The sequence below is a fragment of the Ranitomeya imitator genome, chromosome 3, assembly GCF_032444005.1.
Source record: "Ranitomeya imitator isolate aRanImi1 chromosome 3, aRanImi1.pri, whole genome shotgun sequence".
NCBI classification, from domain to species: domain Eukaryota; kingdom Metazoa; phylum Chordata; class Amphibia; order Anura; family Dendrobatidae; genus Ranitomeya; species Ranitomeya imitator.
In genome coordinates this window covers 475,800,496-475,819,533 of record NC_091284.1, presented here as the reverse complement: position 1 = coordinate 475,819,533, position 19,038 = coordinate 475,800,496, and the positions used below count along the sequence as shown (strand labels likewise).

The 19,038-nt window shown below is 40.9% G+C and overlaps 1 protein-coding gene across 2 annotated transcripts in view; it reads left to right on the top strand.

Moving 5' to 3' along the window:
- Window positions 1-17,102, top strand: part of AFF3 (ALF transcription elongation factor 3) — a 753,993-nt gene extending 736,891 nt beyond the window's left edge. For both annotated transcript variants that reach the window (XM_069757526.1, XM_069757527.1), the window contains exons 18-19: window positions 3,103-3,323; window positions 12,885-17,102. In XM_069757526.1, the coding sequence (XP_069613627.1) occupies window positions 3,103-3,323; window positions 12,885-13,009 (346 nt within the window). In that variant the 3' untranslated portion in view covers window positions 13,010-17,102. The remainder of the gene's footprint in view (window positions 1-3,102; window positions 3,324-12,884) is intronic.
- The last annotated feature ends 1,936 nt before the right edge of the window (window positions 17,103-19,038 follow it).

Below are 19,038 nucleotides of genomic sequence, written 5' to 3'. Positions count from 1 at the left end.
CAGTGTGAATGTACAATTTTCATAGTCATGAAAATACAGAAAAATCTTTAAAGGGAACCTGTCACCTGAATTGGGCGGGACTGGTTTTGGGTCATATGGGCGGAGTTTTCGGGTGTTTGATTCACCCTTTCCTTACCCGATGGCTGCATGCTGGCCACAATATTGGATTGAAGTTCATTCTCTGTCCTCCGTAGTTCAATCCAATATTGCGGCCAGCATGCAGCCAGCGGGTAAGGAAAGGGTGAATCAAACACCCAAAAACTCCGCCCATATGACCCAAAACCAGTCCCGCCAAATTCAGGTGACAGGTTCCCTTTAAATGAGAAGGTATGTCCAAAATTTTGGTCTGTACTGTATATTCTTTTTCTGTTTTACTTTTGTACATTTGTATGTATACTTTAATACATACAGTGAGAGAAATCAAATCCAATGAGTACATAGTCGAATTAAGAGCTAGGCTAATCCAGCATGGAAGCAGTCTGTAGGATTTATAGTAGTAACCATTAACAACTCCAAGCTCTAAACTGAGCAAAAAGCAAAGGAAACTGTTAGCTAAAATATGTATTTTATTGTATAAATTATATAAAAATGCGGTTTTAATGCCACAAAATACAAGACAACAAAATCAGATCATTAATTACAATGAGGGAGCATATCACATTGTAACATGGGCATAATTGTAAAGCAGAATAACCAAAAAATCCATAAACTATGTATTAGTAGTATAAATACCATTTAACATGTGAACAATATGAATAGTTTTACCCAGTCTTAGTCTTAATAGGGTACAATATGGTACACAGGACTGTGGACTTTGGTCTGTGGGACTCCGCATGTTGCACCTATAGTGGGTAAGACTACTCATGGTTTACACATGTTAGATTAGTATTTATACTATTAATACAAGGTTTATGGATTTTATGGTCATTATGCTTTATAATTATACCTAATGTCATCTATGATCTGGTTTTGTTGTCTTGTATTTTGTGGCATTAAAGCCTTCTTTTTATAGAATATACAGAGTAAAATACATATTTTTAGCTAGAAACTCTTTTTGCACACATAAAAATATAGGTAGCTTACCACAAAAAACTCATGCTAATTCAATAATTATCCATAAAAGCACCGACTAAATGTTGATTTGGTAATAGTAGACATTTGTCTCACGATGCCATGCAATACAGGTGTAACATTCACACTGTGTGCACAATGGAGATACAATACAGCTATTTAATCATGAATTAAACATATTTAGTGATGAGCAAATATACTCGTTGCTTGGGTTTTCCCGAGCATGCTTGGGTGACCTCCGAGTATTTGTTAGTGTTCGGAGATTTAATTTTCATCGCCTCAGCTGAATGATTTACAGCTACTAGACAGCTTGATTACATGTGGGGATTCCCTAGCAACCATGCAACCCCCACATGTACTCAGCCTGGCTAATAGCTGTAAATCATGCAGCTGAGGCGATGAAAACTTAATCTCACTAACAAATACTCGGAGATCACTCGAGCGTGCTCAGGAAAACCCGAGCAACGAGTACACTCGCTCATCACTAAACATATTGTATCCAGGCATAGTTATTCTACATGAGGCTGCTTTATACCTGAAACTGCTCTGAATTATATATCTCAGATTCTTTTGCTATAAATCATAGTAAAGTGTTATTCTTCACTTATTTTTCACTTAAGTAAGGTACATATTCTATTCACCTATTCCTGTCACTGGATCCATACCCAACTATCCCTATGGCTATCAGTGTACCTAACTCTTCCTGACATTGTTTCTCTACTCAACTTTTCCTGTAAGGGTTTGCTCACATCTGCGTATATAAAGTAGCTGAGATTCTCAACCAGAAAAGATGGAGAATGTCAGGCGAATGTCAAGTTTTTTTTTCTCATCTAGCATCTGTATATCATGTCAGTGCTAATGCCTTTTTTACATTAGCTTTTACATACAGTAATTCTCTGTCATTTCAATCTACCGTAGTTTTCTAACTGCTAAAACAATCTTTTATACAGATATAGATAAAGGTCATTGAGATATATAATCAGTGCAATTTGTGTGTAACTTACTGTACATGTATTTAGCTAACAAATAAATTTAAAAAATGGTGTGGGGTCCCCCATATTTTTCTTAACCAGCTGAGGGAAAGCCAACAACTGGAGGCTGATGTTTATGGTCAGGGAAGTGGGAAATAAACATGGAGATTCCCAGGCTATTAATATCAGCTTGCAGATGTCTACTTAGTCTTTACTGATTATTTAGAAGGAGTGACCCCCAAAAAATTATGTGGTGTCTCTCCTATTTTTAATAACCAGCAAAGGTTAGGCAGATAGCTGCAGGCTGATATTAATAGCCTAGGAAGGGGCCAAAAACAAGCTACATCTGGATGTTTTGCTGAGCGGTCACATAAAATTCTATAATGCTGAATATCTGCCCCCAAACTGACCTACAAGACAAGAAAAATAGCTTTTATTATACTCACTTGTGGGGTAGTCCGGTTTGAGGGGTGTCGCTGGTCTTGGTCGGCGCTTCCCTTCTTGCGATGCCGTTCTAATTCTTGCTTCGTGTGGTTGACACGTCACTATGTCATCCACACAGGGTCCCTGGCATCACGATCCTGCACAGGCATGCTTCTCTGCACTCACTATTGCAAACTAAAGTGCTGAAGTGCGTATGTGCCGGGGCTCTTTCACTTTCCCTTGGCCTGTGCACTGCAGGAGTGCGATGCCAGGAAGACTGTGCATATGATGTAGGGACTGCCCCACAGGTGAGTATAATAAAAGCTCTTTTTCTTGTCTTGAAGGTTGGTAGGGGGCAGACGTACAGCATTATAAAATGATGGATAGCCAGCCTGAAAGGTGGTGTTCTTATCTAATATCGGTCAATCTCTGTGCAGAAATCCTGTCATGGCTTCTCTCTTTAACTATTCCTAGTTCTATCCCTATTTGAGAATAAGAAAGGTAGGGCTGTAAGTTTAAGAGAATTGGGAAGAATGTGCATATTCTGAGCAAACTGTTTGCTTGTTGGCTAGAATAATATAATGATGTTAAATATCTTTATGTATTGAACAACATGCCTATTTTATGTATAATCTAGAACCGCAGGAACTTCATCACCATTGTCCTCTACACCATCTCCACTGAGCTCTCAAGGAAGTATCCCCAGCTCTGGTGCCACCAGCTCTAGTTCTAGCTCTATTATAAGCATTCCCCAGCGCATTCACCAGATGGCAGCCAACCACGTCAGTATTACTAACAGTATCCTGCACAGCTATGACTATTGGGAAATTGCTGATAATCTTGCCAAAGAAAACACAGGTACATTGGCATAATGCAAAAGTCCTGCATGTGTTCCAGTAAAATAATCACTCTATGTGCTAATTATGTTCAGCCTATGTCTATCCCATCTTAAATACTGTATTTATAACCCATTTCAACCCTTCAAATAGCATGAAGGAAACAAAGAGATAATAAAGGGATTTTATGGTGTTATTTGACATGAACGTAATCACTGTGCAACAAATTGTTCTGTAATTTCTATTGTAATATTTTCCCTTAATTCCTCCTCCTTTTCTACATCTCTGCCTTCTGTTGGTGAATTAAGTTAAATATGGGAATTTGCATTGGAAACAATTGTGTCTAGTCTATGCAGCACAAATCTCTCTTGGTAAATTGCTTCATTCTGTAGTCAAGCAAATTTAGCTGACAAAGGATCAGATGGGCTATAACTGTAGCACCCCCTCAGCTGTTAGGAGTATTAGGTCTGTAGTAAGAATCTTTAGAACCTAAATCTAAATTTAAAAAAAAGTCTGCATTCATAAGGAAGAAGAGATCTTGACTAAGGAAATAAGACACTGGGCAGTTTTATCAATACTGTCTAAATCATAGACACTGCAAACTTAGACTAGGCAGTCTAAAAGGGAATCTGTCACATACGATAATGCTATTTACCTGCAGATATAGGGAAGAGGCAGACAGCCGTATAGCTCTCCCCTCCCGAGCGTGACTGCTGCATAGAAAATCATGATGTCGAACTCAGCTCTGGCAAAATTTAAGAGACCACTGCAAAATTTTCAGTTTTTCCAGATTTTTCTCTTTATAGGTATATTTTTTAGTAAGATGCACATTGTTATTTTATTCTATAAACTACTGACAACATTTCTCCGAAATTCAAAGCTAAAAATTTTGTATTTATTTTCAGCAAATGAGAAATCGTCAAAATAATAAAAAAGAAACAGTGCTTTCAGACCTCAAATAGTGCAAAGAAAACAAGTTCTTATTCATTTAGAAACAACAATACTAATGTTTTAACTCAGGAAGAGTTCTCAAATCAATATTTGGTGGAATAACCATGATTTTTAATCACAGCTTTCATGTGTCTTGGCATGCTTTCCATCAGTCTTTCATACTGCTCCTGGCACAGAAATTTAAGTAGTTCTTCTTTGTTTGATGGCTTGTGACTATCCATCTTCCTCTTGATTACATTCCAGAGGTTTTCAATGGGGTTCAGGTCTGGAGATTGGGCTGCCCATGAGAGGGACTTGATGTGGTGCTCCTTGATCCACACATTGATTAACCTAGCTGTGTGTTATGGGGTATTGGTGAACATTGCCTGAGCAGAAGGAAGCAAGTGTTTTTCAAGGATAACCTTGTATGCGGCATGATTCATACGTCCTTCGCAAAGATTAACCTGCCCAGTTCCAGTCTTGCTGAAGCATCCCCAGATCATCAACGATCCTCCACCATATTTCACAGTGGGTGTAAGACACTGTCGCTTGTACGCCTCTCCAGGTCTCCGTCAGTGTTGGGCAAAGCTGGCAATTAGACTCATCAGAGAAGATTACCTTACTCCAGTCCTCTATGGTCCATTCCTTATGGTCTTTGGCAAACTTCAGCCTGGCTCTCCTTTGCTTCTCATTGATGAAAGGCTTTTTTCTAGCTTTACATGACTTGAGGCCTGCCTCTAGGAGCCTGTTACGAACTGTTCTTGCTGTGCAATTCACCCTAGCTGCCATTTGCCATTCCTTTTGTAGGTCACTTGATGTCATCCTGCGGTTGCTGAGTGACATTAAAATAAGATGACGATCATCCCGGTCAGTGAAGAGTCGTTTTCGCCCTCTGCCGGTCTGTAGTTTTGTTGTCCCCAATGTCTGCTGCTTGAACTTGTTGTAATGGACTGCCGTCTTCTAAATTTTAAGGATGGAGGCAACATTACGTTCACTGTATCCCTCTGCCAGTAAAGCCAGAATTGAGCCCTTCTTTTCCTCACTCAAGACTTTTCTTTTCAACTCCTTTGGCATGGTTAAAAGTTATTTTTTTTCATTCAAATTACTTTTCGGCTATTCTTAGCACTTGTTTTGCCATCCAGCTTGTCCTATTGCAAGAGGATTGTGAAGACCACAGCAGTGTTTTTTTTATACTTTCCCTAGTTAAATAAGATTTGGTTCAGGTGATCACCTAATCAGAAGCACATTAAGTAGAATGAGGTGTACTCTGGTTGGAATTCAACTGACACAGCAATGGAATGGCTGTCAGACATGTACAGGGTGGGCCATGTATATGGATACACCTAAATAAAATGGGAATGGCTGGTGATATCAACTTCCTGTTTGTAGCACATTAGTATATGGGAGGGGGAAAACTTTTCAAGATGGGTGGTGACCGTGGCGGCCATTTTGAAGTCGGCCATTTTGGATCCAACTTTATTATTTCCAATGGGAAGAGGGTCATGTGACACATCAAACTTATTGAGAATTTCACAAGAAAAACAATGGTGTGTGTGGTTTTAACATAACTTTATTCTTTCATGAGTTATTTACAAGTTTCTCTTTGATTTTCTTGTGAAATTCTCAATAAGTTTGATGTGTCACATGACCCTCTTCCCATTGGAAAAAATAAAGTTGGATCCAAAATGGCCGACTTCAAAATGGTCACCTGTTATGACCTGGTGGTCAGGACAATAATGGACCTGGAGGTTAAGAGCACACGGAATGACCTGATAGTTACTGATAATATAGGACGAGCTCTGGGACGTGGGAACTCTGCTGACCGCAATCCCTAATCCTATCAACCACACTAGAAATAGCCGTGGATTGCTCCTAACGCTCCCTATGCAACTCGGCACAGCCTAAGGAACTAGCTAGCCCTAAAGATAGAAAAATAAAGCCTACCTTGCCTCAGGGAAATTCCCCAAAGGAAAAGGCAGCCCCCCACATATAATGACTGTGAGTAAAGATGAAAATACAAACACAGAGATGAAATAGATTAAGCAAAGTGAGGCCCGACTTACTGAACAGACTGAGGATAGGAAAGGTAGCTTTGCGGTCAGCACAAAAACCTACAAAAAGACCACGCAGAGGGTGCAAAAAGACCCTCCGCACCGACTCACGGTGCGGAGGCGCTCCCTCTGCGTCCCAGAGCTTCCAGCAAGCAAGACAACAATCCAAAAAGCAAGCTGGACAGAAAAATAGCAAACCAGAGAAAAACAAGCAGTCACTTAGCTTCTGCTGGGAAGACAGGTCACAAGAACGATCCAGGAGTGAACTAGACCAATACTGGAACATTGACAGGTGGCATGGAGCAAAGATCTAAGTGGAGTTAAACAGAGGAGCCAGCTAACGAATTAACCTCGTCACCTGTGGAAGGAAACTCAGAAACACCCACAGCCACCAGAGAAAGTCCATGGACAGAACCAGCCGAAGTACCATTCATGACCACAGGAGGGAGCCCGACAACAGAATTCACAACATCACCCATCTTGAAAAGTTTTATATAATCTGCCTATGCTGACACTAATACAAATGTTTAAGATGGTCAGTATCTTGAATACTAAACTTTGATTTTATTTTCTCAGTAATTTGTTTGTAACAAAGTTATTTGGGTTGTCATGGCAACGATGATGTTGTAATTGGATGCCATGGTGATCATGATGTCGTAGTGGGTTGTCATGGCGATAATGATGACACAGTCGTTACCACGGCAATGACAATGTCATAGTGGGCTGCCATGGCGATGATAATCTCATAGTAGGTTTTCATCGCAGCAATGATGTCATAGTGTGTTGCCATGGTGACGATGATGTCATAGTGTGTTCCCATGGCAACAAGGATGCCATAGTGGGTTGCCATGGTGATGCAGATGTCATAGTGGTTGCCATGGCGACGATATAATAGTGGGTTGCCATGACGACGAGGATGCACTAGTGAATTGCCATGTGACGATGATGTCATAGTGGTTGCCATGGCGATTATGTCATAATGGGTTGCCATGGCTTCGATGATGTCAAAGTGGTTGCCATTGCAATGTTATAGGTTGCCATGGCGACAATGATGTTATGGTGTTTTGCCATGGTGATGAGGATGCCACAGTGTGTTGTCATGACGACGAGGATGCCATAGTGAGTTACCATGGTGACGATGATGTCATAATGGTTTTCCATGGTGATGATGATGTCATAGTGTTGGCTATGGTGGCGATATCATGGTTTGTTGTCAGGGCGACAATGATGTCACCGTGGTTGCTGTGGCAATGATGATGTCATAGTGGTTGCCATGGCAACAATGATGTCATAGTGGGTTGCCATGGCGACGATTATGTCAAAGTGGTTGCCATTGCGATGTTATAATGGGTTGTCATGGTGACAATGATGTCATAGTGTATCGCCATGGTGACAAGGATGCCACAGTGTGTTGCCATGGTGATAAGGATGCCACAGTGTGTTGTCATGGTGACGAGGATGCCATAGTGAGTTACCATGGTGACGATGATATAATGGGTTGCCATGGTAACAATGATGTTATAGTGTTTGCCATGGCGACAATATCATAGTTTGTTGTCATGGCAACAATGTCACCGTGGTTGCCATGGTGACGATGATGTCATAGTGGGTTTCTATAGTAACGATAATGTCTGATTTGTCATGGCGACTATAATGTCACAGTGATTGTCATGGTGACAGTTATGTCATAGTGGTTGCCTTGTTGATGATGATGTCATATTGCGTTGTGTAGCAAAAGTGATGTCACAGTGGTTGCCATGGCGACGATGATGTCATAGTGGTTGCCATGGTGACAATGATGTCATAGTTGTTGCCATGGTGACGATGATGTCATAGTGGTTGCCATGGTGGCAATTCACTAAACTAAACAAAATTAAAAAAAAATGTGATGAGCCGACCGACTATATGTAGATATTTCCCCAGAGATGACAGAGGCAGCTTGTATTTAGAACTGATTTTACTGGAGGTAATCTGGTAGATAACTATATACATTTGTGAGGTAAATGGGTCAGCCTATTCCTTACAGATGAACATTTGCAAATAGGCAGTTTCTCAGTGTGATAGTGGCTGTTTTCAGGTTCTCTCTTTGTGGAGACTCTCATTCAGTTACACCTCAGTGGTTGAGCTGTTTTCATCACTCTGAAGAGACTTTCCCTCCCAGAAATGCAGTGAAAATCGTCTCACAATGGCGGCTGTCTGCTGCCTTCCCTTCGATCTCCCTGTGGCAGAGCTCAGATCCTTGTAGAGGTCTGTCTCCTGTCACATACCAGTCCTTGCTGCCATCACCATCCTTTTCACACTTATAGAAACATACAGGCCATTAACACCCAGAAACTTATGAAGAACTTGCAGTCCTCATTGGCCCCAATCTCCTCCATCTCGTGGCCTGATTCTGCTCTGAAGCATTACAATGAAACCCTGCAAAGTGCCCTGGATGAAGCTGCTCCTCTTATACATAAAACAACTCAGCACAGACGGCGACAACCGTGGCACAGGCTGCAAACACGTTTCCTGCAGCGGTGCTTGAGGTGCGCCGAACGTCTGTGGAGAAAATCTAATCTACCCGAAGATTCCATTCATTATAAGTTCATGCTAAAAACATACAACTCTGCCCTTCACCTCTCCAATCAAAACTTTTTCAACACCCTCGTCACCTCGCTGTCCTATAACCCTAAATGTCTCTGACACTTTCCAGTCCCTACTCAACCCAAGAGTGCAGGCCCAAAACACAGATCTCCACGCTGACGATTTGGCCAATTACTTCAAAGAAAAAATTGACCACATTCGACAGGAAATCATCTCCCAATCTCTTCATACCATGCACTGTCATCCCTCCCCCACTGCATCTAGTTCACTCTCTGACTTTGAACCAGTTACAGAAGAAGTAATCAGGCTCCTTGCATCTTCTTGCCCAACCACTTGCACCAGTGACCCCATTCCGTCACATCTCCTCCAGTCCCTTTCCCCAGCTGTCACCTCTCACCTAACAAAAATATTCAACCTTTCTCTCACTTCCGGTATTTTTCCATCCTCATTTAAGCATGCCATCATACATCCATTACTTAGAAAACCATCCCTCGATCAAAACTGTGCCGCTAATTATAGACCTGTCTCTAATCTTCCCTTCATCTCTAAACTCCTCTAGCGCCTGGTCCACTCCCGTCTTACCCGCTATCTCTCTTCTAGACCCTCTTCAATCTTGTTTCTGCTCTTTACACTCTACTGAAACTGCCCTCACTAAAGTCTCTAATGACCTACTAACAGCTAAATCTAATGGTCACTACTCCATGCTAATTCTCTTGGATCTCTCCGCAGCATTCGACACTGTGGATCATCAGCTCCTCCTCACTATGCTCCGCTCCATCGGCCTCAAGGACATCGTTCTCTCCTGGTTCTTCTCCTATCTCTCTGACCGATCCTTCACTGTATCTTTTGCTGGTTCCTCCTCCTCTCACCTTCCCCTTACTGTTGGGGTTCCTCAAGGATCAGTCCTAGGCCCCCTCCTCTTCTCTTTGTATACTGCCCCTATTGGACAAACAATCAGTAGATTTGGTTTCCAGTACCATCTCTATGCTGATGACACTCAATTATACACTTCTTCTCCTGTTATCACGCCGACCTTTTTAGTAAACACCAGTGATTGTCTTACCACTCTCTCTAACATCATGTCCTCCCTCTATCTGAAACTGAACGTGTCAAAAACTGAAATCTTTGTGTTTTCTCCCTCTATTAACCTACCTTTGCCTGACATTGCCATCTCCGTGTGCGGTTCCACCATTACTCCAAAGCAACATGCCCGCTGCCTTGGGGTCATACTTGAGTCCGAGCTTTCATTCACCCCCCACATCCGATCACTGGCTCGCTCTTCTTATCTGCATCTCAAAAACATTTCTAGAATTCGCCCTTTTCTTACTTTCGACTCTGCAAAAACTCTTACTGTTTCACTTATTCATTCTCGTCTGGACTATTGTAACTCTCTACTAATCGGCCTCCCTCTTACCAAATACTCCCCGCTCTAATCTGTCCTGAATGCTGCAGCCAGGATCATATTCCTCACCAACCGATGCCTCTACCTTGTGCCAGTCATTACACTGGTTACCCATCCACTCAAGAATCCAGTACAAAACTACTACCCTCATCCACAATGCACTCCATGGCTCAGCACCACCCTACATATCATCTCTGGTCTCAGTCTACCACCCTACCCGTGCCCCCTGCTCCGCTAATGACCTCAGGTTAGCATCCTCAATAATCAGAACCTCTCACTCCCGTCTCCAAGAATTTACACGTGCTGCGCCGATTCTTTGGAATGCACTACCTAGGTTAATACGATTAATCCCCAATCCCCACAGTTTTAAGCGTGCCCTAAAAACTCATTTGTTCAGATTGGCCTACCGCCTCAACGCATTAACCTAACTATCCCTGTGTGGCCCATTTAAAAAAAACAAAACATAATTGGGTTCCTCGCATCATGTTCTCATACATTTTATGCAGTTAATAGCCCTCTGTGTCTATACTGCTACATACTTAGGCAGTTAACTGGTTCATGCAGCTTTACATGAACACCCGAGCCTTACACTATGGCTGGTCCTACTAACTAGAACAATTGTTACCATCCACCTCTCGTGTCTCCCCTTTTCCTCATAGTTTGTAAGCTTGCGAGCAGGGCCCTCATTCCTCTTGGTATCTATTTTGAACTGTGATTTCTGTTATGTTGTAATGTCTATTGTCTGTACAACTGTACAAATCCCCTCTATAATTTGTAAAGTGCTGCGGAATATGTTGGCGCTATCTAAATAAAATTATTATTATTATTTTCTGACTGACTCAAATATTACCGCCTCATAACAGTTAGCTCCTCCCCATAACATGTGACTTTCCAAGAAGCAGTCACTGGTTGACTGCACTGTCAATACTCCTTCCCATAAAACTCACTAAAACCCTTACTGATGTTGTCCCTGTAAGAAAATTCACAATTAAGTAAGACAAGCAAAGAAATGGGAATAACATAGGAAAAAACGCATACTTTTTAAAATGCAGAAATAACATAATAACAAAAATACTTCTATCTCGGAAACTTTATGTGATAGAGCAAAACTAAGCATATTTTTGGAATCAGCACATTAAACTCCATAAAACAGACCTATAACCTTTGCTGATGATTTTTTGTGTTGACCAGTGTAATGAGTTTACAGCATATACTCATGGTTTCCTATAATGTACCCCCACATATTTTCTTGCCCAATAAAGTTTGTTAGCTCTCCTTCCCTCCTCACATTTCCACTACCCATAATTCCCTTTTACCCGGTTAATTACCTTGTTTTTTTATCCATCTTTAAATGTCTGACTGTACAATCTTGAAAAAGCTCAATAAAAATAATTTGATGAAAATCATGCTGTCATACTCTGGTCAGGAGAGGTGACGGCCAGTCTGAGTATTGCGTTGCGATCCTCATCCGAGTTAGACTGCTGCCTGACTCTTCCCATTGGTTGACTCTGCTGGTTAATAGTGTTAGAAAGGTGTCTGGCCGCAGTCATACAGGCATGCCTACAATCACTGTTCAATAGAGTGTGAGTGTCGGCCGTAAGCCCACCCTGGCGTTTTGATTGACAGCTGTCTCTGCAGAGCATCTGTGTAGAGCTGGCTGTTAGCCAAAGTGTCGGGGCATGCTTTCAGCCGCCACTGACAATACTGTGAACGGTGGCTGTAGTCATGCCAGTATATGACTAAAAGTCGGCAGCACCAGAGAGGAATAAAGTTTTTTTACTTCCTTTGTGTCATTGGATTAGACCCTACTATTTGCACTTTTTGTTTTTCCAGCAATATTTTCCTTGTTTGATGGGCTGTGATATTTTTAGACTATCTAGGCTAAGTTTACACCACCTATAAGTAGGCTTACCTAGTACTACCAATTTGGTGTATTTTTTGGTGCATGCTATTAAATGTTAGGCCTTGCTTCTTTCCTCTGTGCCACACCACTTATCAGTATTTATTATTATTATACATTTTTATAGCGCCATTTATTCCATGGCGCTTTACATGTGAATACGGGGCAAATATAGACAAACACATTAAGCATGAGCAAATACCAAGGCACACGGGTACATAAGGAGGGCTCCCAGTCTGCAGGGGATGGGTGATGAAACACTAGGAGAGGGTAGGGCAGTAAGTTTGGATCAGTAGGACCATATAATACTGACATTGGTGTAATTAAATGAAAAAAAGACACTCACCTCTCCGATCCCCTTCCACTCCCACAACGGCCAAACTCTCAACAGCCTCTATTCCATACTGCCGTGAGGACATCCGGTCGCAGTGTCTCACGTGTGGTCACTGGCTGAAGCAGATCAACGCTGCGGACAGTGATTAATGAATTCTAAAATGTTACTCCCCACCTCTTATCTGCAATCTTCTATTCTGAAGTAATGATATTATTTTGGAAAATAAAAAATGCATGCAGCCCATATTTCAGATAAGTTGGCTAAACAAATATTTATAGAGAACAAATAATCCTTCACAACCCGAAAAAAAAAAACAACAACATTGTTTTGGAAATATGGTGTATACAATATGGCTAACCAAAAATTTTGTTTGTTTTTAGAGTTCTTCAATGAGCTTGATTCATCAATAGGACCGATAACACTGCACAGTTCAATGGAGCACTTGGTCCAATATACCAGACAAGGACTTTCCTGGATACGGCATAGTTCTCGCCATGTTATGTAGTGAATTTGTAACACTGCATCTGTTTCCACTGAACTGCTACTTTTCCAGGTATTAAGTTTATGAACAGCTCCATCACTTCTCGCACTACTTTACAATTCTGTAAATCGCTCATCAGCATTGGACAGATACATAGAATGCTTTTAATATTGAAGCATTCAGACAGGTTACAGTGTGCATCCAAATTATCCCACTTCCGGCAGTTCTTTATGCAATGAAACATTTATTACTTGTACCGTTTAAAAGTTTATCTAATAGCAGAATCAATTCGGGTACTGGGTGAGAAGGAAACTAAACTTCCCCATACCTGCTCTCTGACACCATCTTAGTCTATGTTCCCACGATGAGCTTTTGATGTTGCAGATGTTCATCATTTCTGCACCCATTAAGTAAAATAGGCTCCTTGCATTTTTTCTAAAACACACAAATAAAATATTCACCAAAAACTCTTCGTGGGAACATAGCCTATAGGCCGGTGTCACACTGCAGCCGACGGTTCGGATCAGAGCGTTTAGCTGCATAGAAATACATGCAGCCGCACTCTCAGGTCCCGTGAGCCAGCTGCAGTGCCGGGTATTGAGGCGCGAGTTTCTCGCATTGCAGTTGCAAGTGTGACCCCGGCCTAATAGAATCGGTAGAACTACAAAAAATCTCAGAACAAAATCCTATTGAGCAATCATCGCCCGGTCGCAATGTGGCTGGAATTCAGCATTACTAATTGAGAGTTGACAGATAATGACTCTATGGTGGCCACAAAACCGGGCAGGAATGATCAATCTACACTTAATTAGCAATGACTTCCTGAAAAGTCCATTTGAAACTACACAGACATGCGTATGAGTATTTGGTGAGTTTTAATATAATGTTATAGTATAATAGTTTTGGCTTACAAATACTGAGAGAACACACTCACCAAATACTCAATGTATGCACGTGGTCTTAGGATGGTGTTCTGCAACATTGCCGCCATGTCACAGCCGAGTCTCGGCCACACGGTGCACACTATATGGATTCCGATATTAAGAATACAGGCATCAGTGCAACTGAAGCTTAGCCCACCGCGGCCAGAGGCCACACAATCGGAAAGCAAAATCGTATGGCATTTGGTCATTGAGGCAGACGAGCCACATTATCTGTCCCTAAATATAGCTTAGGCCTATAATTTGTTCTTAGCAAAAGCATTCAGCTGTAGAGGTTGATTAGTTCCACTGGCAATAATGCACATTGAAGATATATTTCTTTCCCTATTTTTGCTTGATCTGAAACCTTCTTCACACGTCTGTTTCCTGTATGTGTAGTATCCATTTTATTCTCGAATAGCACACTTACCATTATAACCTATGGTGCTATGCACATGTCTGTGTCTTTACACGGACCACATGTCCTTACAAAACAAAGAGACATGCCCATTTTTTTTCCAGCAGCATGGATGATAAAGGCGAATACAAGTCTATGGGTCCACAACACACATACAACACACGGATGGCATCTATGTGCAATCCATGTTTAACATTGCAAAGTACAGTTAAGTCCATATATATTTGGACAGAGACAACATTTTTCTAATTTTGGTTGTAGACATTACCACAATGAATTTTAACCAAAACAATTCAGATGCAGTTGAAGTTCAGACTTTCAGCTTTCATTTGAGGGTATCCACATTAAAATTGGATAAAGGGTTTAGGAATTTTAGCTCATTAACATGTGCCACCCTGTTTTTAAAGGGACCAAAAGTAATTGGACAATTGACTCCAAGGCTATTTCATGGACAGGTGTGGGAAATCCCTTCGTTATGTCATTCTCAATTAAGCAGATAAAAGGCCTGGAGTTGATTTGAGGTTTGGGGCTTGCATTTGGAAGGTTTTGCTGTGAAGTAAACATGCGGTCAAAGGAGCTCTCCATGCAGGTGAAACAAGCCATCCTTAAACTGCGAAAACAGAAAAAATCCATCCGAGAAATTGCTACAATATTAGGAGTGACAAAATCTACAGTTTGGTACATCCTGAGAAAGAAAGAAAGCACTGGTGAACTCATCAATGCAAAAAGACCTGGGCGCCCACGGAAGACAACAGTGGTGGATGATCGCAGAATAATCTCCATGGTGAAGAGAAACCCCTTTACAACAGCCAACCAAGTGAACAACACTCTCCAGGAGGTAGGCGTATCAATATCCAAATCTACCATAAAGAGAAGACTGCATGAAAGTAAATACAGAGGGTTCACTGCACGGTGCAAGCCACTCATAAGCATCAAAAATAAAAAGTGGACTTTGCTAAAAAACATCTAAAAAAGCCAGCACAGTTCTGGAAGAACATTCTTTGGACATATGAAACCAAGATCAACCTCTACCAGAATGATGGAAAGAGAAAATTATGGCGAAGGCGTGGTACTGCTCCTGATCCAAAGCATACCACATCATCTGTAAAACCCGGCGGAGGCAGTGTGATGGCTTGGGCATGCATAGCTGCCAGTGGCACTGGGTCACTAGTGTTTATTGATGATGTGATACAGGACAGAAGCAGCCGAATGAATTCTGAGGTATTCAGAGACATACTGTGTGCTCAGATCCAGCCAAATGCAGCCAAACTGATTGGTCGTCGTTTCATACTACAGATGGACAATGACCCAAAACATAAAGCCAAAACAACCCAGGAGTTTATTAAAGCAAAGAAGTGGAATATTCTTGAATGGCCAAGTCAGTCACCTGATCTCAACCCAATTGAGCATGCATTTCACTTGTTAAAGACTAAACTTCAGACAGAAAGGCACACAAACAAACAGCAACTGAAAAGCACTGCAGTGAAGGCCTGGCAGAGCATCAAAGAGGAGGAAACACAGCGTCTGGTGATGTCCATGAGTTCAAGTCTTCAGGCAGTCATTGCCAGCAAAGGGTTTTCAACCAAGTACTAGAAATGAACATTTTATTTAAAATTATTTAATCTGTCCAGTTACTTTGGTCCCTTTAAAAACAGGGTGGCAGATGTTAAGGAGCTGAAACTCCTAAACCCTTCATCCAATTTTAATGTGGATACCCCCAAATGAAATCTGAAAGTCTGAACTTCAACTGCATCTGAATTGTTTTGTTTAAAATTCATTGTGGTAATGTCTATAACCAAAGTTAGAAAAATGTTGTCTCTGTCCAAATATATATGGACTTTACTGTATAGGAGAAGCTTTGTAATTTATTTCTTTCTTTATCCATATTGGAAAAGCACTGATGACACTGATGGTAAAAATGGACACAAGGATGACACACAGATGGAAAGTACCGATGACATCGGTACCTGTTTTTCACGTACGTGTTTTATATGGATGTCTGAAGGAAGCTTTAGATAGATCTTGGTCAATGGAATATGTATCTAATCATACTAAGGCCAATTGTCACATGAAATCCGGATTAGAGATGAGAGAATAAATTCTCAGAACCCTGGTCCACTGACCATGTACGTATTCCTGTGAACTGCCTCATACCTGCCAGCATCCCCCATTCCCCTTCTGATAAGTAGGCCAGCTGCAACATCATCATTATAGCCATGACGCATACACGACGTCTCACTGAACCAACTACTCAAAAAAGGGGCTGGGGATTCCGACATGCCAAAGATGGTTCACAAAACACATGTTCAGGGGCCATGGAATACTGACCAGGCCTGTGGACCAAGGGGCTGCAAATATATTCGCTCATCTCTAATCCTGATGAATTTGTGCCAGACATATGGCACATTGTGAATTCCACCTGGGTCAGGAATTCATTTATGAGAAAACATTCTATGTATTTAAAAAAAAATGGAAAGCTCAATAATCACCATATCACTGTGTTGTGTAAACAGCCAAGTGTCTTTGACATTCTTTGCAAATAATTTTAACTTTTCGCTGTACACCATGTATACAATGCTGATGAAAGGATTAACAGTGACGCTTTGAGCTCTGTTGTTTGGTCATAGTAAACCTATGTAGCACACTTTTTAAACTTGTAAAATAACAGAATGGGCCTTAATTATCATATAAAATGCACTTTTCTATTTAAGAAAGAAACATTTATGTTGACAAACCTTTTTTAAATGTGGTATTAAAAATAAAAAGAACAAATCTATTACCACAGTTGTCTTTTGTGCATTGTATGTTTTTAAGTTGTATTTCTATGTTCTAATTTAGTTTCGCGTTTGAGCTTTAATCTCTTAGTGACGGAGCCAATTTTGACCCTAATGACCAAGCCAAATTTTACAAATCTGACCAGTGTCACTTTATTAGGTTATAACTCTGTAACGTTTCAACGCTCCCACTGATTCTGAGATCGATTTTTCATGACATATTGTACTTTATGATAGTTGTAAAATTTCTTCGATATGACTTGCATTTATTTGTGAAAAAAATGGAAATTTGGTGAAAATTTTGCAATTATCTAACTTTTAATTTTTATGCCCTTAAAACACGATTTATGTCACACAATATAGTTAATAACATTTCCCTCATGTCTACTTTACATCAGCACAATTTTTTAAACTTTATTTTGTTTTTGTTAGGAAGGTAGAAGGGTTAAACGTTAACTAGCGATTTCTCATTTTTCCAACAAAATTTTACAAAACCATTTTTTTAGGGATCACCTCACGTTTGAAGTGACTTTGAGGGGCCTATATGACAGAAAATACTAAAAAGTGACTTCATTCTAAAAACTGCACCCCACAAAGTGTTCACAACCACATTCAAGAAGTTTATTAACCCTTTGGGTGCTTCATGAGAACTGAAGCAATGTGGAAGGAGAAAATGAACATTTAACTTTTTTTCACGAAAAAATTATTTTAGACCCAATTTTCACCAAAGTAACAAGAGAAAATGGGGAAAACCACTTTTCGGGTGCACGGCAGGACTTGGAAGGGAAAGAGCACTGTTTGACTTTTTGAATGCAAAGTTTGCTGGAATCGAGACCAGATGCCATGTCGTGCTTGGGAACCCCCTGATGTACCTAAACAGTGGAAAACCCCCACAAGTGACCCATTTTGGAAACCACACCCCTCAAGGATTTTATCCAGGAGTGTAGTGAGCATTTTTAACCCACAGGTAAAACACAGAATTTGATAACGAGGTTGTCATATTGTATACATCATCATTAGTGTTGAGCATAAGTGCTCACTACTCCAGTTTCCCAAGGGTGCTCTAGTGACATGCTAAAGTCCCCGCCTCGCATGTTTCAAGGCTGTTAGATAACCAAAAAAAACATGCGGGGATCTGCGATACTCGGTGCATACCCGAGCACCTGATGCAAACTCAAGTAGTGAGCACTTGCGCTCAACACTACCTGTCATTTTTTTTACTTTTGAAAAAATGCCAATACTAACCACAACCCCAACCATAACCCCAACCATAACCCTGATACAACCCTAACCCCAACCCTAACATAACCATAACTCTAACCCCAATTGCAAAGAATGGAAAAAAAATATATAGCACAGACCTAAAGTTTAGACACACCATCTCATTTAAAGATTTTTCTGTATTTTCATGACTATGAAAATTGTACATTCACACTGAAGGCATCAAAACTATGAATTAACACATGTGGAATTATATACTTAACAAAAAAGTGTGAAACAACTGAAATTATGTCTTATATTCTAGGTTCTTCAAAGTAGCCACCTTTTGCTTTGATGACTGCTTTGCAGACTCTTGGCATTCTCTTGATGAGCTTCAAGAGATAGTCACCGGGAATGGTCTTCCAACAATCTTGAAGGAGTTCCCAGAGATGCTTAGCACTTGTTGGCCCTTTTGCCTTCACTCTGCAGTCCAGCTCACCCCAAACCATCTTGATTGGATTCAGGTCTGGTAACTGTGGAGGCCAGGTCATCTGGCGCAGCACCCCATCACTCTCCTTCTTGGTCAAATAGCCCTTATACAGCCTGGAAGTGTGTTTGGGGTCATTGTCCTGTTGAAAAATAAATGATGATCCAACTAAACGCAAACCGGATGGAGTAGCATGCCGCTGCAAGATGCTGTGATAGCCATACTGGTTCAGTATGCCTTCAATTTTGAATAAA